Genomic DNA, 20950 nt, shown 5'->3' with positions numbered 1-20950 from the left:
GAAAGCAGGCTGGAGGTGCTCGGCAAGGCTCCCTCCAGCTGGGCCTCTCCTGAGATGAGGCATCTGCAGCGAGGGTCTGCCCTGTGGTGGGACCACCGTACTTACAGAGGCAGGGCCAGCTGTGCTTCAGGGCCAGGTAGCCTCCACCTCACTCTCCCACCTGTGGTGGGCTTTTCCTGGCGCCTGCCTTCTGCTTCCTCGTCCTTGTCTGGTTCAGACTGTTAGCAGCAAGTGGACAAAATAAGATGGCCAGGGCTGGACTCTGGTCCCTTTATTGAGACTGAGGGACCAGTGGGTCCATCCAAACAAAAATAAAATTTCTTTCCCAAAGCCTGCCTGCAGGCTGGGCACCCAGCATGTCCTGGCTGGGGTCCACGGCTGCCTCCCAACCCCCTAAACACAGGTCTGGCTTTCTGGGGGTGACAGGATGCTGGCTGCCCAGTGTCTGGAGACCTACGTGGGACAGGGAGGTGTATGCCCCCACCCCAGGAGAGCTGGCCCCGTTATCCATGATCTGCGTTGGGCCCTTGGGCTCAGTCATCGGCCAGGGTGATGACGTCGTACTCGATGCCCTGGTGCTGCAGCTGTTGCACGTGTTCGGGCACTGCCTCCTCTGTGCCAAACAGGCCCTGGGCTTGGGCCATGGCAGCATCAGCCACCGCTGCCAGGGGAGGGGAAAGCATGGTGAGCCCAAGGCCCCAGAGCTGCACGTGGCCCCAGCCCCCATACTCCAGCCCTGTACCTGTGACGGCAGAGTGGGCTGCAGCCTCAAGCTGAGCCTGTGTGACCAGCTGCTGGCCTGGGGATACAGGCACATACTGGATCTGGAGGGGGAGAAACTGATGAGATGTGGTCCTGGAGAGGTTCTCCAGGCCCGGCTTGTCCAGTCCTGCAGTGCCCCACCTGGGACTCCTGGAGGAACGGGGCTCCTTGTTCATACTGGATGTGTGTGATCTGGCCCTCCTGTACCTGGAGAGAGGAAGCCGACCGTGACCCCCTGAAGGAGGTTGTACAGCCTTCCTCCCAAACCTACCTCACGCCATCCTGGCCTTACCTGGATGTGGTGGCCATCAGGGACCACGACATATTCCTGGGGCAGCAGGTGCTGGACACCATCCTGAGAGATGATATACTGTACCTACAGAGGAGCGGGGAGGAAGCAGGTAATAGGGCCTAGAACCACGGACACCCGTGGCAGCTGCACACAGGGACCATGGGAGCAGTGGCATGGAAATTACTGCTCTCTCCCAAGGTGGGGTGAGCATGGTGAGGAGGCACATCAAGAGGTCAAGTCAAGGGGTGAGTAGGAGCTCACCTGGTTGTCCGAGGTCACCAGGTGCTGTACCGTCTGACCATCTGCTGTGGTGATCTCTTGGATGTAGGTGGCTTCCTCCTGCCAAGACCAAGCCAGCTCTAGCTTCAGCTCTGTCTGCCCCCATCCTGTCCATGACCTGCCAGCATGGTCCTTGGCCCTGGCTCTTACCTGATTGGTCACTGTCTGTTCCTGGGCCACAATAATGTGTTCCTGGCCCAGGGCCTGCTGTAGCCTCTCTGGGCCCAGGACCCCGTGACTGGACTGGAGGGCAGCTGGGTAGAGAGGAAGGTGCTCATCAAAGGGTTCTGGGGGGTCTCGAGACTATCCCAGTCCAGAGATACATTCTGGGACAGTGGCTCAAGTCTCTGGACCCCCCTGGTGCCCACCCTGTGGCCCCAGGAGCCACTCACTATGCAGTGTGGCCAGCGTCTCGTCGTCACTATTCAGGATGATGGTCTGGGTGGGGGTCCGTGCTGGGGTGCGGACTGTCGGGGTGCCAGACTTCCTCCCGTCAGGACTGTGCAGCCGCTGGATGTGGAACTTGAGGTGCCCGTTACGGTTGAAACTGCATAGGAAGGAAGGAGGCTCAGGGTGGATCCGCCAGACGGGCCCAACAGCCCCTGTCCAGCCGCACCTGGCCTCACCGCTGCCCGCAGAGATGGCACGAGAAAGGCTTCTCATTGGTGTGGGTCAGCATGTGCCGCCGCAGGTCCTTCTTGTTCTTTGAGGCGAAGCTGCACTGGCTGCACTGGTGGGGCCGCAAGCTCGAGTGCTGTGCCATGTGGGCCTGTGGAAGGGACAGTCAGGGCACCACCAGGGTCAGGAGAGGTGGCAACAAGCCCCTGGGTCCTCGGAAGCAACTGGACTGAGGGAAACCCAGACCCTGCAGGCTGGGAGGAGCTGGGTGGAAAGAACACACCAAACCAAGACGGGGCGGCTGCGGCCCTGGAGTGAGGGGCCAGAGGCACCACCGTTAGGTCGCTTGGAAAATCCTGTCCCAGCTCTATACAGATGTGACTGACAGGCGCAGCGTGAGGGAATCTGTGACATTGTAGGGCTTAGTCCTGCTTAGCTGGGCCTCAGCCTTCCCATTTGAGGGGGGGGGTTCGAGGTCCTAGCCCCTCAGTGAGCTCAGGATGCAGTGCATGACGAGATCTGGAAACTGGGGATCCTCAGGCTAATGTTGGTGTGGCTGGACCTGGTCCACACCTGTCACACCAGCAAGTTGGGAGGCCAAGGCAGGAGGATGGAGACCAGTCTCAGCAACCTAGGCCCTATGTGACTGAGATACTGTCTCAAAAACTAAAAAGGGCTGGGAAATAGCTCAGTAGTAAGGTGCCCTGGGTTCACACTCTAGTACTGGAGAAGAGTTCAACAAGAGATGCACCTGGGAGCTGCCCCGTGTGCCTGCACAGCACCCCGCTGCCAGCCTCCAACACAGCTCAAGCTCCCCACCCACCCTGTCACCCTCTACACCTGTGCCACGCAGACCCAGCTCCACCATCACTGGTGTGGCGTCCCCCTCAGCAGGACTCCCCAGTCCTCCCCACTGACTCGCACTGTGCGGCACTCCCTGGCCTCACGCTGGCTTCACACTGGGAATGCTGTCTGGCCTTACTTAGTCTAGCTGGCCTCTGACCAGACTGAGCTTCCTAAGAGCCGGGACCTTGCTGAGGGGTCGCCTTTAACTAAAGGACAGCTACACAAACTCATGGCCAAATGAATGACAGCAGAGGTATGGTGGGGGTAGCACTTACCCGGACCTCGGGCCACTGGCGGGCACTGAAAGGGCAGTCAGGGCACTTGAAGGTGCCAGGCCCAGCATGGGCCCGTTTGTGACTCTCCATCTCAGCTCGGCCAGGGAAGGCCTCAGCACAAATCTTGCAGGAAAACTTTTTTGATGCTGCAGTGGCTGCAGATGGTGGGGAGGGGGGCACTGCCAGGCCCAGGGTTTTGCTGGCTGCAGGAGGTGGGGAGGCAGAAGGCTGGGAGTCCCCTACCCGGAGGGTCTTGGCTGGAGACGGTGGCTCAGAACCATCTCTGGGCAGCCCCCCACACTGCAGAAGGGGCCACTTGGCTCCAGAGGCCAGGGCATCTGAGCTGGGGAAGGAGATGGAGCCATCTGCAGTCAACTATGGAGAGATCACAGCACAATATGAGGTGCCGGGGAAGGGCTGGGAGGGGCTGGAGATTGGAGCCAGCTACTGCAAGACTCACCTCAATGTGGTGCAACTGGGTCCCATCAGCAGCCATGATGTAGTGGGTGCCAGCTTCTTTGAGGGTGTCACTTACAACCACAGCCTGGGCTGCCTCCCCTGGGGGCTCTTCACTGAGGGCCCAGAGAAGGGGATGGTGAGATGGAGTTCTGGGTGAGGATGAGGACCACAGGAAGCCCCTCTCCCAGGCAGCCAGCATCAACCCCTTCCTCAGATAACTGCCATTACAGATGACCTGGACATCACCGGATGAACCCTGGGGCTCTGCCCTGTGCCAGCTGAGCCTCTGCTGTCTCTTCTATAAATGGTTACCAAGTGCTCAATAAACTGTACTGCTCAAAAAATGGTCGGCTCTGTCCCTTTGATGGGCAGGAGGCAGCCAGGCAAAGAGCCCTAGGAGTCTGACCCAAGTCTGGCCAGTGGGATAGGAGAGGGCTGGGCAGGAACAAATGGGTGGATCTGCCACCATGAGCCTGGTCCCTGTGGAGGCAGGGCCAACTGGGACCTGCAGCCAAGAGCACAGTGAAGATGCAGAACCAGCCTGCCCAGGGCTGCGGACACTGTCACAGGCTCCCGCAGTGGCTGGAGTTCCCCAAGCACGTTCACATCTCTGCTCACACTCACTCACTGCAGGGAAGCCAAGTGCTGACCTCAAATGTGGGCAGCACCTTGACCATCGAACACAAAGGGCACTGGGATTAGAAACCAGAGAGACCAGGCTTCACAGCCTTACTCCCACGTGTCTGACTTAGTCCACTTACTTGACCTCCCTGGCCTACTTCGTTGTTTGTAAAGGAGGGAGACATGGATCTCAACAGGAATGAACTAGATGAGATCCGGATATCAAGTTCCTTGAACAGCTAAGTGGCCAAAGAATGGAAGCTCCTGACCCAAGGACAGAATCTTCCAGCAGCCTGTGACTTCCTACCACCTAGGGTGAGTGGGATGGCCCAGACCTGACTGCCACAGACACCTTCAAAAGGTGGTATGGGCCTTGCAGAAGACACATCTCACCTGTAAGGTGTGCCAGGAGCCGATGTCCCCTCCTCCATGGTGGGTGCTGTGATGACACTGTAGCCAGCTCCACCAAATGGACCAGGTGCCAAGGTGATCTGCTGTAGATCAGGAGTGCCTAGCTGGCTCTCAGCAGCCACACTGCCCCCAGGCTCTGCCACGTGGAGGGTCACCACCTGTGGAGTGGTGTCTTCGGGGGAGGGCTGCCCACCAGAAGACGCTAACCCTGCTTCCACGTCCTCTGACTTCACCACGGCCACCTGCAATGGCATGACTGGGCATGATGGGCAGAGCCTGGCAGAGGAGCTGATAAGACCCTCCTCCATCTCAGCGCCTCGAGGCTCATCCACACTCTGGCCAGATCCGGTGCTGCCACCACTCGTGTGCACAGCCCAAGTTTTCTAAAACACACCCTGGTTTTCCAAATCCCATTTAGCACCTGGAAAGAGCTAATAATAATGGGACAGTAACAGTACTCTCTAGGGGACATTTGACAATGTCCAAAGACATTTGTTTGTCACAACTAAAGTAAGATGTCACTGGAATATAGTTGGTAGAAGCCAGCTGCTAAACATCTCACACTTCCCAAGACAGTACCCACAACAGAGAATTATCTGGCTCAAAATGTCAATAGTAGTGGGTGTGGTGGCACATGCCTGTAATCCCAGTGGCTTGGAAGGCTGAGGTAGGAGGATTACAAATTCAAAGCCAGTCAGTCTCAGCAACTGAGCAAGGCCCTAAGCAACTCAGCAAGACTCTGTCTCAAAATGATAAACAAAAAAGGCTGGGGGTGTAGCTCAGTGGTAGAGCACCCCTAGGTTCAATCCCCAGTACTAAAAGAAGAATAAAAAAAGAGTTCTTGTAAAGTAATATCAAAGATAATAGAAAAAGAGACAGAGGATACAAGCAGGTGATTCAGGAAAGGAGCAAAATGGTCTTTGACAAACATATGAACAGGTCCAACTTCAATTATAATCCTGTTTTAAACTAAGACCATGAAATGTGCTTCCATCAGATTACACTGCTTGAATTAGTGAAAAAAACAGAAAAAACCCAACCAATAAAGAACTGACTAACTGCCAGAACATCTACGTGATGAATGAAGAGCATGGCGTGGAGACGTGGAAAATGAGATTCGTAGGCGCTGGGTGCTGCTGAGGAGCATAACTGGTGCGATCCCATTTTTTAAAGAAATGAACGTCTAGGGTTGTGTGTGTAGATGGGCAAGATCCTAAAGAAGTTCTTACTCTGTTAACTGGTATCCGAAGGAGGGAGGGTGTTAAGGACTTCACCTTGTAGACTGGACAGTTCCTAGTCGTGTTTTTTTCCCCAAGTGTATGTATACTTTTTTTGTGTGTGGAGGGGGACACCAGGGATTGAAGTCAGGGCCATGTGACCACTGAGCCACATCCCCTGCCCTATTTTTTGTATTTTCTTTAGAGACAGGGTCTCAGTGAGTTGTTTAGCACCCTGCTTTTTGCCAAGGCTGGTTTTGAACTCGCGATCCTCCTGTCTCAGCCTCCTGAGCCAAGTGTATGCTTTTATAATTAGAAAACAAAACACATGTGACAGGCGCCTGAGCAGCAATCAACAGGACAACCGAAAGTCCCGACACTCACCCACACATGTGGAATCCAGCCCATGATAACGGGTCCCTTTCAAACCATAGGGATACTACGGTTTTTTAACATGCCTTGTCAGACAACTTTTGGAAAAAATTAAGTTAGACCCCTGCTACCTTTCTGTATACCCCAGAACCAAATTCTAGGTGGAATAAAGATTCAAGTGTGAAAAATAAAACCCTAAAAAAATATACAGATGCATGTTTCTATGCTCTTAGTGTGAAGGTTGGGGTAGGTCTTTCTAGGGATCATATCAAGGGCAAAACCCATCAACTATGTAAGAGCGTAAACTCCTACATGGCCCCGAACACATGGACTCTGTTCCATGACCATTTCCAGGCCACGCCAGCCCTTCTTCGCAGACCCCCTCTCTTCTCTGCCTGGCTCAGCAGTATGGTACTGCTCCAAGTTTTTAGAGCTCATCATCTGTGACGCACATGCTCCATCTTTCCCAGGGTCTGGGACAAAGGAGGCACTAGCAGACGCCCTCTGCCTTGGAGGTGGCCTGGATGTGTGGGGGCAGAGAGGAGTGTGGGTGATCCCTGGCAGTGGGTGGAGGAAGGAAGGGGTGAGGATGAGGACGATGAACTGAGGGTGGGGTGCAAACACGCCACAGTCACTGGAGTGCAAGAGAGGCCCAAGCTGGGCAGTCTCGAGAGTCAGTCTCAGGAGGTGGCTTGGGACTTGTTGAGAGGGGAAGCTTGTTCAGACCCTGAGGGAGCATCCACAGGAGCAGGGTAGCCTCAGAGTGAGGACAAAAACCAAATGAGAATAGGGCCCAGAAGCCACAGGCAACATCACCTCTGCTCAGAGTGGCAGAGGTCACTAGGAATTGGAGAGTGGAGAGAGATCCCCTGCCCTCCTTGGTCTCCTAGAGCCCCCCGGCTGTGAGCCAGGTCCCCGAGTCTGCCCACCAGATTTCAGTGGGCCTGTGCCCCCACTAACTGGGAGCTTCCGTGGGCAGGGCAGGCCTGGGTTGCTGCTCTCCATTTTAGGACCCAGCATGCAGCTGGGTGCCGGGTGGAGGCCCAGGCAGCTCACCTGCAGGGCTGTGCCCCCCAGCTCCCGCTGGGCACTCATGTTCAGCAGCAAATCCAGAGCCGTCTGGGTGGCCATTGCCGTGGACTCCTCAGCTCCTGGGTGAGGTGAGACCTGAGCTTAAGAGAGGGCTGGCACCCGGCACCCACTCCACGCGTCCCCCACCAGCACTACTACCCTAACCCTGCGCTACCCACCTGGAGCTCCCAGCCCCCCAGAGCTCACCTTGCTGGTAGATGATGGTGGCACTGCCCAGAGTGTCAGAACAGAGAAGCGGGGGAGTCTCAGGAGCCTGGAAAGGTGCTGCCTCCGAGGGGATCTGTGGAGTGAGGACAGGACCGAGCCTGAGGGGGGTGGCCCAGATTCAAGCGCCACTCACGAGCGCCCCGGAGGTGTCAGCATTCCACCTCCCTTGGCTTGTTCACCTCCCAGCCACTCTTCCAGGATGCTGACCAGTTCAGTGCTCAGACGGACGGACCGAGCTCAGAGACTGACCGGCTAAGAAGGGCTAGGACTGGAACCAGGACCGTCCACCTCTGGCGCCTGTGTTCTACCAGCACACCACGTGCCCCATGTTTTCTGGGGCAACTGCAGGCGCTCACATGGCAGAGAAGGAGAGCCACCAACCCAGAATCCATCCTTCCCTTCTTTCTTGCTAACAGCACTCTGAGTTTCACCGCAGGAGGAACAAAATCAACTTGAAGACTCCATCTCTCAGCCTCCCTTACAGCTAGGTAAAGTGCGGCCACGCAGCCAAAACAGGGACTTCTGGTAAAGTTCGAGGGAAAGATAGAAAGGCAGATGGCAGGTATCCTTTTTACCCCCCCATCCCTCCCTCTTGCTTCCTCTCTGGGATGTGGCTGAGAAGGCTGGTGTTTCTACAACCATACTGGACCATGGGCAACCGCAAAATGGAGTTGTGTGTCTAGAAAGGCTGAGTGACAGTGCTGACAGCCCGGTCCTCTGGAGCTGCCACACGGGTTCTGGACTCCTGACCTTTGGAATTCTGCCTGCATTTCCCTTCTCTCCACGGATACTGGAAGCCATGCCTGCTCTACGCCTGAGGTGGCACACCTGACTCAGCTGGCCTTTATCACAGTGTAAAGGGCAGGGATTGTTCCGCTGAGCCCCAATGTGCAAAGGAAGACACTGAGGTCAGGAGAGGTGGCATCACACCTGGCCCTCGCCCCAAAGCCCTCCACTGCCACCTGCTCACCTCAGGAGGCCCCGGGGAGCCGGGGGGTGGCCCAGGGGCCGCGCTGTGCTGCTGCTTCAGTTCCTCAATCTGCTGCAGGGAGAAGAAGGGGCGGCGGCGGGAGGGGGGCTCCTCGGGGTGGCGCCGCCCCCACTCCTCGAAGCTGCTCGCGTGGCGGCAGCGCACGTGCAGGCGCAGGTTCTTCTTGTGGCGCGTGCTGAAGTGGCAGTACTCACAGGCAAAGGGCTTGGCTCCTGCGGGCACAGCAGGGAGCGCTCCCTCACTGCCCCCAGGAGACGTCCCCAACCCGGGACCTCTCCGCTGCCACTCCCAGCAAATCATCCTATGCTTCTACAGTGGTGGCCAGGACTGCAATGGATCAGGCCACCAGCTGCACTCAGTCTTCCTGAGAGTGACAGTTTCCAAGGTCACATGGCCACACACCCCCAGGGAAAAGCGAACCTGGCTAAGGGAACTCTAGCTCCTTCTCTGCTCCCCAGCGTGCTGACCAGCGGCTGGGCGCCAAGGGGACAGAACACTGCCTCTCCACGCCGGGCCTGCCTGCTGCACTGCAGAGCCCGGGTGCGACCTGGCCGCGCAGGGAAGGCCGTTCACTCCTGAGGACTAGGTGCTCCCAGGCTGAGCTGCCACGGAGAGGAGCCTCCGACCTGGGTCATGGGGAACCGAGGGTGGGGGGCGGGTTGTGCCAGCCTGACCTGTGTGCTTGACAGCCACGTGGGACAGCAGGAAGTCCTCCCGGAAGGTACGGTAGGGACAAAAGCTGCATCTGAAGGGCTTGTCGCTGACATGGGAGAGCTGATGGTTCAGCAGGGCCTTCTTGTCCTCACAGACGAACTCACAGAACTCACACTTAAACCTGGGGCGGAAAGAGGGGGGAAGCTCAGCAAGGGGAAGGGTGCTCCCATCACCGGGGGCCTCCGCGGGACGTACCTGCGGTTGGCGACAGCCTGGATGTGTGTGAGCAGGTGCATTTTGAAGGTGTAGCGCTTCTTAAAGGACTTTCCACACTGCAGGGGGTGGATGGAGTCAGAGGGGGAAGGCCTGGGGAAGGCCCTCGTCCCCACCCAGGGCTTGGCCCACTCACCTTGTCACACATGTGGGGCTTCTCAGTGCTATGCGTCTTCATGTGCTGTGTCAGTCTCTTCTGCATGGGGTACACGCGGCCGCACACAGGGCAGGGGAAAGAGCTCAGTTTTGGGGTCTGGGAAGACATGAGAGGAGGCCAGATGAAGAGGACAGAGGAAGAGAAGAGAGGAGGGTCAGACTTCACCTCCTGTCCACTGCTGGTCCCAGCCCCGGCCCCCAGGCTGGATCCTCCCGGGTCAGGGCCCCCACTCACCGGGTCTGGCCTCTTCTTCCTAGGAAAGGAAGACCCAGGAGTTAAGGCTCAGCCTCCTCAGCCCGCATGCCCCTCATATCCCCCGACTCCATCTTAGTCCTAGTTCTTCTCTTCCCCCCTAAGATCCTTCCTCAGGTTTCCGGGATGGGGGTTCACTAGGGACAATGCTGAGAGACACGGTGTGACACGTCCTGCACTTGGCCACCTTGGAAAACCATCTCCCTTCCCAATCACAAAGTACTGAGAAAGTCCCACAGGAAAGAGCTGTGGGATGACAGGCACCCGCCTGGCGGTCCCAATCTTACCTGGCCCCCAAATTGCCTTCCATTCCCCCCGCATCCCCTTCCCTTTCCTTCCTTCCTTTCCTCTTTCCTTCTATCCCCCCACATCCCACTGAACCCAGGGGCTTGCCTCCACTCAGCTACACCCCAGCCCTTTTATTTTGAGATAGGGTCTAAACTGCCCAGGCTGGCCTTGAACTTGTGATCCCTCCTGCCTCAGCCTCTCAAGTAGCAGAGATCACAGGTGTGCAATCCCACACCTGGTTTTTAAGGAAACCCACAGGCATCCTGGAAAGCCGACTTCTCTCTCCACAGACCCACTCTGAGCCAGGGCCCCAGTGGTCTCCCCCAACCTGCTCACACACTGCTCCCAGGGAGGCCATCCCTTGCGGAAGCTGCAGACCTGACTAATTTCGGCAAGCAACCACCAGTCTCCAGGCACACCTGCTGCTTCTGGTCCTAGGTCTGTTCTCAGCACTGATAGAAGTGTGATGCGGAGCGCACAGGATCGCTCATCACTTACAGAACCCCCAAGCACAAAATTCCCTTCAATCCCCTCAACTGTCCCCATTTTCCAGATGAGAAAAGAAAGCAGATGGGGGCCCCAAGGCCTCACTCCTGCCCTATCCTAGCGGACGTGACGGGAATAATCACCCTGGCTTCCTGGTCCTGTCTCTAATTCATTGTGAACCGGGTGGGCCCGGAGCAGGAGTGTGGTAACTGGGAACCATGGTGAACCGCCACCTCCCCCACCCAGCAGCCCCTCCCCACCACCCCACACGCACCGACCTGTCTCGGCTGTGAACAGCCGCATGCCGAATGACGTCCTTGCGGTAGACACTGGTGTAGCTACACTCGTCACATTTGTAGGGCTTGCTGCCCACGTGGTTGAACATGTGCTCCTGCAGGAGAGGCAGAGACCGGCTGGGCCCAGCTTCCCCTGCTTGCACCCACAGCCGTGGGGTTCCACAGGGCTCACAGACCAAGGGTGTGCAGGCAGCAGGCGCATTACAAGGGCCAAGGCCTGTGAAGGCTGGGCACTCTCCCCAGCAAGAGCACCCACTCTGCGCCAAGCCTGTGCCAACTTGCCATCTGATAAAACAGGAAACAGGCTCCAGGTGAAAGGCCCTGAGATGCAGAGCCTGGAGTGTGGCTAGGCGGCCCGGCTCCTCAGCTCCGCCCTCCCCACTGTGCTGTGGAACACCCCTGTGGCGCCCACAAAACAACTTCCAGGTCAGGGTCCCTGTCTGCAGGAAGCAGTACATAAAGAAAGCCTGTGACTCGGACCCCAGTGCCTGACGTACCCCACAGCTGCGACCTGCCATAGCACACTGGCCAGGCCAAGTAGCAGCTTGCTGGGACAGTAAAATGGGGTCCTAAAACCCTGCACCTCGTGGGCCACGGGAGGACAAGATTAGCCAAATGAAGATGGGCTCGGGGCTGCTGCAGGCCCACCTGGCACCCTGGGTTAGGGGAAAAGGAGCCCCTTTCTCGAGACACATCGCTGCCCTCTGCTGCAAAGCTCCAACACTGACCGAAGAGGCCACTCCCGCCAGAGTGGGGTGGCAACAAGCAAAGCTATGACATCCACAATGGGAATGGTACCCGTGAAAATAGGGTGCCACCAGGCCACCTCCACACCACCTCAGCAGCCCTCTGCAGGCCCCTCCCAATGTCCCAGTGAGGCTAGGACTACTGCTTTGCACATGCTGAGGCCAGAGGTGTCCTGAAAGGAAGGGACAGGTGCAGCATGCTCAGGCCACCCGCCCCAGCACCACCAGTGGCCTCTGTCTGCTTCTGCGTCTCCCCTTCCCCCCGCTGTGGCACCTTGAGTGAGGACCAGCGGCGGGAGCGGTAGCTGCACTGCAGGCACTTGAAGAGCTGGGGGTCACCAGCCTCGTGGGAGTTGACGTGGAAACGCAGGTCCTCATGGGACAGGAAGCGTGAGCCACAAATGCGGCATAGATAGGGCCGCAGAAGCGGTTTGGGTGACTTGTAATAATACCTGCCAAGAGGGTGTGGGGAGAGGTCTGGCTGGGGGCTCCAGGGGACCCCAAGGAGACCCTCACCCGCCTCTCCCCCCAAGCTCCGCTCCGCGTACTTTCGGTATTTCTTGCCCAGAAATCGCCGGGAAGGTCGACCACGGCGGCGCGGTGGGGCATCGGGCTCCTCCTGGCAGGATGGGGCTGCAATCTCTGTGTCGGACTGGCTCACACCAGGCTCCATGGTGACCTTGCCGGCCTTGCCCAGGGCCTCCAGGTGTCCGGGGCCTGAGGAGCTGGGAGCCTCAGGATCTGGTGGCCCCAGAGGGCTCTTGGTGCTCTGCGAGCTCACTAGAGGATTTCCCCCATCTGCTACAGACGTGCAGGCCGCAGATCAGCCAGACGCACAGGACTGATGTGGACAGGCGGGCCAGAGGCCAGCCAGATAACCCCACACCCAGTCACGGACCACCAGTGCACACACTGGGTCACCTGCAGACCACCCAAGGTCAGAGAGGCAGGCTTAAATGGGACAGTCTGGGGTGACAGCAAGGGATCTGGGGACCTCCCAGGCAGGATGCTGGGCTCATGTCAGCTCCCACTGACTGCTGTGCATTCTCAGGGAACGTCACGCCCCCTCCAAGCCTCATTTGTCCTATCTGTCGAGTGGTCTACTGTGGGCTTGGGAAGTGACAGCAGTGCTCTACTGCTGGCCTTCCCAGGGAGGCTGTGGCCAGGGGCCAGTGGGAGGCAGGGAGGAGGAGGCACTGTGCCGCTCACACCCTCTGTAGGGAAGCCATCTGAGTGTGTCACCTCTTCAACCAATGCCCAGTCGGCCACTTTAAGAACCAAACCTCACAAATGAGAGGTGGGAGGTGGCGGGCACGCGCCAGGTTCTCCCCGCACTGCCTCAGGCCTCAAGTTTGTGCTCTCCGTTCAGTAATATTTACACTTGGTGACTGTTCAGTTACAGAGACCCACACGCCTCTTCTGCTGTGACAACTTGCCACTGGATGTCACCTTCACAAGCTGTGCTAGAGTTTCCCTGGCTGGGGCCTGGAGAGCGCTCCCGTCCCCCACAGGCCTGTGGGCCAGCCCGGGCAAGGCTGCTGCCCTGCGGGCAGACTCAGTGCTCCATGGGAGCGCGCAGGGAGGAAGGCCACCCTTGACCCACTGACAACCCTCACCAGCAGACAGGTCTGAGGTCTCCAGACGAGGCAGCTTCCGGGGCCGGCCAGGTCTCCGTCGTGGTCTTGGGGAACTGGGTGTGGGACGCTGGAGCCGAAGCTGCCGGCCTCGGGGCTCATCCTCAGCTGGATTGTAGTCGCTGTCCTCTGTGGGGACAGGAGGACAGTGGCTGGGCCTGCCCTTCCAGCTCTGACCCCTAGCTGGCTCCCCTGGGAAGAGGTCACCTCCCCATCTCTGCCTGCTCCTCCCCAAAGCCTACCAGTAAGACCCCCCAGGAAGCCCTCCTGGGCCCCATAGACTGACAGCTCCTCCCTCCAGGCCACTGTCTTCTCTGCGTCCTTCCTGGCACCTGCTGAGCTCGAGCAGTATCTTTATGTGAAGCAGAAAACAGCGCCCTCAAGACAGTCACCAGAAAACCGCTGCAGCGAACAGGAGTCCACAAACTGCACCACTACCCAGCGGCCACCAGCCAAGACGGCCACTGAGCACTTAAAAAGTGCCTCCTCCAACCCAGCACAGTGGCACAGGCCTGTCATCCCAGTGGCTGAGGCAGGAGGATCTCCAGTTCAAAGTTGGCCTCAGCAAAAGTGAGACGTTAGGGGCTGGGGATGTGGCTCAAGTGGTGGCGCGCTGGCCTGGCGTGCGCAGAGCCCTGGGTTTGATCCTCAGCGCCACATACAGACAAAAAACAAAGACATACGTCCACCTAAAACTAAAAAAAAAAAAATATATATATATATATAAAAAGTGAGATGTTAGAAAAACTCAGTGAGACCCTGTCTCTAAATAAAAAATACAAAACAGGGCTGGGGGTGTGGCTCAGTGGCCAAGGGCCCCTGAGTTCAGTCCCCAGTACCTAAAAAGAAAAAAAAAAAAAAAAGTTCCATGACAAACTGAGATATGATCTCAAAAATTAGCACAAATAACTGAAGTAAAATGACTTAACTTTTTAAAAATAAAATAAACGATTATGGGGGCTGGGGATGTGGCTCAAGCGGTAGTGCGCTCGCCTGGCATGCGTGCGGCCCGGGTTCGATCCCCAGCACCACATACCAACAAGGATGTTGTGTCCGCCGAGAACTAAAAAATAAATATTAAAAATTCTCTCTCTCTCTCTCCTCTCTCACTCTCTCTTTAAAAAAAAAAAATAAATAAACGATTATGTGTTGAAATAGTATTTCAGATGTCAGGTAAACAAGAAATATGATCAATTTTACCTTTTTCTTTTTTACTTTTAGCATGACTACAAAAAAAGCCCCAAAGCTGCCAGCCTCGGGCAGCATTTTTGCTTACATTTCTGTTGAATAAATGGGAATAAGGCCCCGGGCTCTCTTTTAAGTGTGCAGCCTGCACAAGTGCAGAGTCCTGGTCCCACAGCTGGCCTTCGCTCTTACAGTGGAAGTCCCCTTTGGTATATCTGCTCCCACGGGGGCCAGAAGGATCTCAGTGAGTGTCTGAGATGGGCAGGGGACGGCAGGCTTGGGAACCAAGGTGGCTTACCCTCCAGGTCATCAATGGCACCGGCATCTACAATGTCATCCTCCTCCTCCTCCTCGGGCCCCTCCTCCTCCTGGCTCTTGGTCGATGGGCTGCATTTCCGGAGACGTCCCTTCTTACCGGCTGCTGCTGCTGCTGCTGCTGCAAGGGTAGACGAGCCTGCTGTGTCCGGCTCTCAGGACTCCACCCTCCATGCCGTCCACGCCAGGAAGGCTGCTGCGATGTACCTGGGCGGAAGTGCCGCTCCCGCATGTGCCGCAGCAGCGTGGCCTTGGTGCCGCTGCGGTACTGGCACATCCTACACTTGAACTGCTGCACCACCACCACCTCCATCATGGCCTCCAGGCTCTGGAGGTCCAGCTCCTCAGTGCCAGAGGCCGGGGGCAGCTGTGCCAGGGAGCTGGCCCCACCCTGCACCTCCTCCGGTGGCTCCAGGCATGTGGATGTGGACGTGGGGCCATCTGACAGGGCCTCGATGGCGGCCAGGCTGCGGGCCAGGGTGGAACTCGACATTGGTGATGTCATGGGGGCACCTGGGAACAGGTCAGAGGATTGGGGGAGGTTAGCATAAGGCAGGACTGGCCATGAGCTCCAGCTGTCCCTCCCAGGCAGGCCCAGGGATCCTAGAACCAAATTCCCCACCAGAGGCACTTTGCCAAGAGGGAAACGCGAGGCCAGAGCAGCGGACAATCTGCCAAGACCACACAAGGTCTGCAATCTGTGGCAGAACCTGTGCTCTCCCGTCCCTGCTCCCTGCAGGGCTCCGGGGCTGCTATTGGTCTCACCATCATCAGGGCCCTGCAGGATCAGATATCGAGTGGCCTCAGCCCCAGCATCTTCAGCACTGGTCACAGTGATGCAGCCTGGGCAAAGAGAGGACGAGGGTCACCCTCCTGGAAGGGGGTGACAGGGCAGGCCCACTCACAGGTCCCCCACCTCCTGCAACTGGAAACCAGCTCCATGGTCCACTGACCCTTGGGTGCATCTCTGCAGGGCAGGTGGGAGGCTTGGTGTGGGTGAGCCGCAGGCCCAGTCACCAGGATTCTGCGGCTACCCCATGTCCCTGGCCTTTTGAGACCTGGAAAGTGCTCCTCCTCCTGTTCCAACTTCTTCAGGGTCAAGAGTTCCCTGTGCCACTTTCTGAGTTGGCTTCCCAGACTGTCCCAGGGCTCTGTAAGTTGCTAGGGCCTCTGTCATGCCACTAATGACAGAAAGCATAGCGTGGTACTTAACAGCATGAGCTCTGGGGTTACGTGTTTTGGCTTATGGCCCAGGACCATCCTCTGCCCCTGCCTAGTGACAGTGGTGACGTACTCTGTGCCTCAGGTTTCTCTTCTGGACGGTAAGGATAATGACAGTATTCACCTTTGGGGTTACTGGGAGGATTAATGAGCTCCTGCATGTAAAGTGTTGAGAAGTGTCCCCAGCACAAAGTAAGCGATAACTGTTTCTGTCATCAATCGAATGCTGTCCCATGGGGGCACCACATGAAGAGCGTTACTGCACTGACTCATTTGATCCTGTGTCATCTGCCACCATGAAACAGGGGTTATCCTTTCCCTCTCACACACTTGTCCCAGAAAGGTAAGTAGCCTGTGTCCACACAGCTGGCGCTGGACTTCGTGGGGAAGTCCCTGCGAGGCAGCTCTGTGGCCTCTGACTCACTCTGGATGAGGTCGGGTCCGATGGTGGACTCGATGATCTTGTCAATGGCAGAGCCCAGGTCTGAGGAGGAGGCTGCGCAGTCGGACACCAGCATGCTGGGGTCGGGGAGCGCGCTGGAGTGCACCAGTGCTGGCGGCCCGCCTGGCACCCCTGCCACAGGCCCACGGGACACGGAAGACGAATCAGGGAGGTAGCCATGAGGCAGAGGGTCGGTGCTTGAGCTGCTCTCAGACACCTCTTCCTGGATGGCAAGAAATGGGGCAGTTCAGGAGCCAGGGAGGGGCACCAGGGAACCTGCAGCTCCCCCCGCTGTCCTCGGCTCTCCAGCCCAGGACACGGTAAGTGGGGCCACCCGCACCCTTAGCCCCAGTGAGGCCCCGTGGGAGCAGCTCTCTAGTCAGAGTCTACTGAAAAAAAGACCAGTTGACTCTCGTCAGGGGCTGCCCCCAAATAAGAGAAGGGGTCTCTCCACACCCCTGCCACAGCCAGCTGGAGGCGTCCCAATGGGCTATGGCAGGGACCCTTCCTTCAGCCTACACCTTCCACACTGCCCGAGGCCAATCTCTACTCAGCCTGCAGCACCACTTAGTGGTGCCTCTTTTAGAAAGCCAACCCTGAGCCCGAGGTCAAGCGAGGACCTCCCTGTCCTCTGTGCTGCGGCCACCCGTGTCCCCATCACTGTGCTACATGATGGCAGGTGCTTCTGCACTTCTGAGGCTTTCCCAGAGAGGTCTCCCAGTGAATCCAGGCAGGGCCAAGACGTGAACCAGGACGCTGCCCCTCAGGGGTGGGGACACTGGCCGTGCAGTGGAGAAGCCCAATGTGGATGCAATTCCTCAGCCCTACAGAAGCACTCCCCCACTCGAACCCCAAACCTGCAGGATGCTTCCTGCACCACGATCACCCCCATGCCCGGCTGTACTCTCCATAAGGGCGTGGACCACACCTGTCTTGGCCCCAACTGTATCTCTAGGGTCTAGTGCATGCTGGACACATGGCGGGACCATCTCTGGTGACTTAATGAAACTCCAATGAGAGACAGGGCCACTGCTTTGTAGCTCTGTCGAGAGATGTCCTGCAGACCACCACCTGTAGGTAACACCACCTGCAGGTAACACCACCTGCAGGTAACCACGACAAGTGAGGTGTGCTTACTACGAGCTGAGAGAGGTTTCATCGGCTTTGCATATACTGACTCCTTTAATCCTCACAAAAACTCTACAAGGCAAGTATGGCTGTCATTCCCACTTTTGAGATGAGGAAGTCAAGGGTTAGAAGTTGGGGAGCTTGCTCAAAACCTCAGAGATACAAAGTGGCAGGGCCAGGGAGAGATGACTTGCAAAGTGCTCCCAGAGAATGGTGGCAACCCCGCAGGCATGGAAGCAGGGACCCCGCTTCACTTCTCAGACAGGTCTCCCAGTGAACGCAGGCAGGGCCAAGACGTGAACCAGGACGCGGCCTCTCAAGGTGTGGGGACACTGGGCCGTGCAGTGGAGAAGGCGAGAAGCCCAAGCCTAGATCTGCGCCCTGACTCTGTCCACAGCCTGTGCCTTGATTTCCTTTTTCTTTAAAGAAAAAGTGGCGTGTGCCTTATAAGAGATGAAGCTGAGCTGAGAAAATCCACGTCAGGTGTTTGGCATGATGCCTGGCTCAGAAACGACCAATATCAGCACCAAGCAAGCCTTGCTGGCTGCTGCTCCTGGGCTGCCAGGTACGGCTGCCCTGGTCCCTGCCTCCACCCACGCCGTCCAGCCCGGTCCATACCAGAGAGCGGCCACCGCGGTCTGAGCTTTGCCCCACGCCAGAGTCGTCGACCTCCCCGGGTCCTGGGACGGACGCGGCGTCGCTGCTATCGGCAGACACGGCTTCTGAAGTGCACACGCACAGGCCGCTCTCCGAAGGTTCCTCGGGCCGCCCAGGACGAGGGGCGGCGTCGCTACTGCTCTCCACCTCGTTCTCCTCCATCGGTTCAGGGGGCCGCCTGACAGCGGGGCGCAGTGTCTAGGGCTTTCACTCTGCGAGAAGAGGTGACCAGAACTGGAACAAGTGGGCCACCTCCCTGGCCTCGACGCCCGCGACTGCCCCGTCCGCACTCTTGGGCCCATTTTGCAGATGCGAAGACTGAGTCTCCGACGGGGCGGGGCTTCACGTGTACTGCGAGGGGAGCTCCCGGAAGAGCACGGGGAAGCCTTCCTCCTAGGCTAGGGCCGTTCCCCGCAGGGTGGTCACTGGCCGGTAATCTTGGCCCTTTCCCCGGCCCCGCACAATGGCTCCATTTACTGGCCCCGTGGTTCAGCCCTTCGGCCCCCCCACAGTCCCCCCGGGTGCGGGGTCCGTGGTACAACCCGCAGGCCCCCTGGGTCAGTGGTTCGCTCCCCCCGCCCCTGGCTCCCCTGCGGAGGGGGCTGACAGAGACGGTCTCGGGGCCTGGTGACTCGGGGCTGTCCCCGGCGCTGCCTGAGCCCCAGGCCCGACGCCATCTTGTGGCGGCGCCGGGTTTCCGCTCAGGCAAGTGCGAGAGCGACTAAAGGGCCTGGGACCCCGGGGCCCTGTTCGGACAGCCCCGCCGGCCCGGGACCTAGCCGCCGGCTATCTCGGCAGTGGGGCTTTACTCCACAGCAGGGTGCAGGGTGGCGGCCTGATATTACCCGACGCTCACCTGAGGCTTTCGTTGCCGCCTTCCTCTCCGGCTCCGGCATCGACGAGGTCGCCATCCTCTTTTCCCCGCTGCGGAGGAACCCATCATCCTACTGTGTGCCGGAACTACTTCCACCGCAGCCCCAGTGAAAAACAGATTCCCAGTGTTCCGAAAAGTCTCTCTGAGGCCTCAGAACCATAATTGGGTCAGGAGGGACTCTAGAATTTTACCTGTTGCCTAGTAGAGCTGACGGGTCCGAGGGGGCGCCTGGGACTATTTTCTCTCGCGGCGGACGGCTACGGAGGAAGTCGTGTGACGTCACTGCAGGTCCCTACCCCGGGCCGCAGGGTGGGGCGCGGCGGCGGCGGCGGCGGCGGCGGCTTGGGCTCTCCCGGGGCGTGGCTCCTGGTGTGTCGATCACGTCCTTTCGGGGCCGCTCTGGAAAGCGTGCTGCGGCGGGAAGTTCAGACTTGGCGGGAGAGGAGTGAATCCTGCCATCGCCTTGCCTGTCTTTTTACCGATTGCCTAACGCCGACCTCGGGCCTGAGGGAATCTCGTCCGATTCGGTTTGATGTGCCCTGGCGGAGGGGAGCACGTGGTCCTTGTCGTACAGGTGGGGAAACCGAGGTTTCTAGACGGGAAAGACTGGTTCCATTTCGTGTCAAGGAAGGGACTTAGCAGGCAAGCCGGATGGCGAAGTCAGAGGACTGGAGCGTCCTCTGCATACGCTTGTCCCATTAATGGGACTGCCGGCCACGACACCCTCCCACAGCTGCCTGGGCCTCTCATAAATAACGCACGTGTATGTAAAGGTCTTCCTCCAACCTTTCAGAAAATGTATGCCCCTTCCCCAGGATGCCCCAAGTGCCACCTTCCCTTGAAGCTTATTAGCATTTTGCAATGGAAGCGCACTGGAGAGGGAGTGAGGCACCCTGGTTTTGTCCTTAAGTTTGTGTTGCACAAGTGTTTTTTTTTTTTTTCTCCCCTCAATTGGAAAATACACATTTTTGGGAAAAGAATCTTAAAATCCTTCTGTGGAGAAAACTTATTGAAAGGGGCAAAAGTGCTTTGAGCTGTTATTTTTGTGCACTGGAGCATGAGGGGAGCATGAGGAGGTTCCCCGGTTTTTCCCTAGGTGAGGTTTGCCTTTCCTAGGCTTCCTTCTGTGCTAGAGGCAATAGAGCAGGAGACTGGCCTTTGCCACCACGTCACAAGATTGCAGTCTGTCATGATACCGTGGAACAGACAGGAGACCAAGGCCCAGAGGAAAGACTCATTGGCCCAAGACCTTGTGGTTCCTTGGAAACAACTTATTAGAATCATTCCATTCTAAAGTCAAGTGACCAAATCTTGGGCTTTTTTACTGGGAATCGAGCGTTCTCCGCACCAGGGCATGCTGTTGGAAAGAATTCTGGAAGCAGTGAAGGAAAGGGCTCTAGGTCAGAGGGGTGTTAAAGTGGACCATTGAGAAAAGGGCATCCGAAAAGGAGGAGGTGTGTGGAGCAACGTATGGGTGGCACAGGCTTTGGCACAGCATGGTATCTTAAGAAAGCAGGGCTTATCCTCCATGTGGAGAAGAGAAAGCTGAGGCTCTGAGAGGGGAAGTGACTGCAAGGTCAAGAGTGTGGAGCTGGCATGTAGACCCAGGAGTGTCTGATTTCAAGGCCTGTAGAACTTAGGTGCCCTGTGAAGTATGCCTAGTAATCCTGACTTTTAAGATACTCTGCCAGTCACTTCCAAGAGCTTTATATAAAATAATTTATCCTCAGAACCACCTTATGAAGTAGTTGTGGTTATTATCATTTTGCATATGAAGAAACAAGCACAGAACAATAAAGTCATCTAAGAAATGAAACAGTGTATATGAAAAACCAGAGATATGAAAAATTGTGCTCTATATGTGTAATATGAATTGTAATGCATTCTGTTGTCATATATA

The 20950-nt window shown here is 57.4% G+C and overlaps 1 protein-coding gene across 7 annotated transcripts in view; it reads right to left on the bottom strand.

The window, feature by feature from the left end:
- The window catches only part of Znf335 (zinc finger protein 335), a 27069-nt gene extending 6119 nt beyond the window's left edge, over window positions 1–20950 (bottom strand). The window contains exons 1-28 of one of the 7 annotated variants that reach the window (XR_013343718.1): window positions 19033–20950; window positions 18138–18388; window positions 16374–16614; window positions 15494–15571; window positions 14936–15241; window positions 14712–14849; window positions 13211–13357; window positions 12143–12395; window positions 11869–12046; window positions 10831–10943; window positions 9761–9779; window positions 9506–9622; window positions 9352–9428; window positions 9117–9277; window positions 8422–8654; window positions 7431–7524; window positions 7209–7303; window positions 4546–4805; window positions 3533–3644; window positions 3073–3447; window positions 1960–2102; window positions 1726–1880; window positions 1484–1587; window positions 1316–1393; window positions 1055–1138; window positions 904–969; window positions 743–824; window positions 458–661 (exon numbers count right to left, since the gene is read on the bottom strand). Coding sequence is in view for 6 of the 7 variants with exons in the window: in XM_077799724.1 (XP_077655850.1) it covers window positions 534–661; window positions 743–824; window positions 904–969; window positions 1055–1138; window positions 1316–1393; window positions 1484–1587; window positions 1726–1880; window positions 1960–2102; window positions 3073–3447; window positions 3533–3644; window positions 4546–4805; window positions 7209–7303; window positions 7431–7524; window positions 8422–8654; window positions 9117–9277; window positions 9352–9428; window positions 9506–9622; window positions 9761–9779; window positions 10831–10943; window positions 11869–12046; window positions 12143–12395; window positions 13211–13357; window positions 14712–14849; window positions 14936–15241; window positions 15494–15571; window positions 16374–16614; window positions 18138–18338 (4038 nt within the window). In the remaining variant the exon portion in view is untranslated. Of the gene's footprint in view, window positions 1–457; window positions 662–742; window positions 825–903; window positions 970–1054; window positions 1139–1315; window positions 1394–1483; window positions 1588–1725; window positions 1881–1959; window positions 2103–3072; window positions 3448–3532; window positions 3645–4545; window positions 4806–7208; window positions 7304–7430; window positions 7525–8421; window positions 8655–9116; window positions 9278–9351; window positions 9429–9505; window positions 9623–9760; window positions 9780–10830; window positions 10944–11868; window positions 12047–12142; window positions 12396–13210; window positions 13358–14711; window positions 14850–14935; window positions 15242–15493; window positions 15572–16373; window positions 16615–18137; window positions 18389–19032 lie in introns of those variants that run through there. The other 6 variants (XM_077799724.1, XM_077799726.1, XM_077799728.1 and 3 more) reach the window with 6 other exon arrangements.

Source organism: Urocitellus parryii, chromosome 6 (genome assembly GCF_045843805.1).
Source record: "Urocitellus parryii isolate mUroPar1 chromosome 6, mUroPar1.hap1, whole genome shotgun sequence".
NCBI lineage: Eukaryota > Metazoa > Chordata > Mammalia > Rodentia > Sciuridae > Urocitellus > Urocitellus parryii.
The sequence above is the reverse complement of the archived record's forward strand: the minus strand, read 5'-3'. Positions and strand labels throughout refer to the sequence as shown.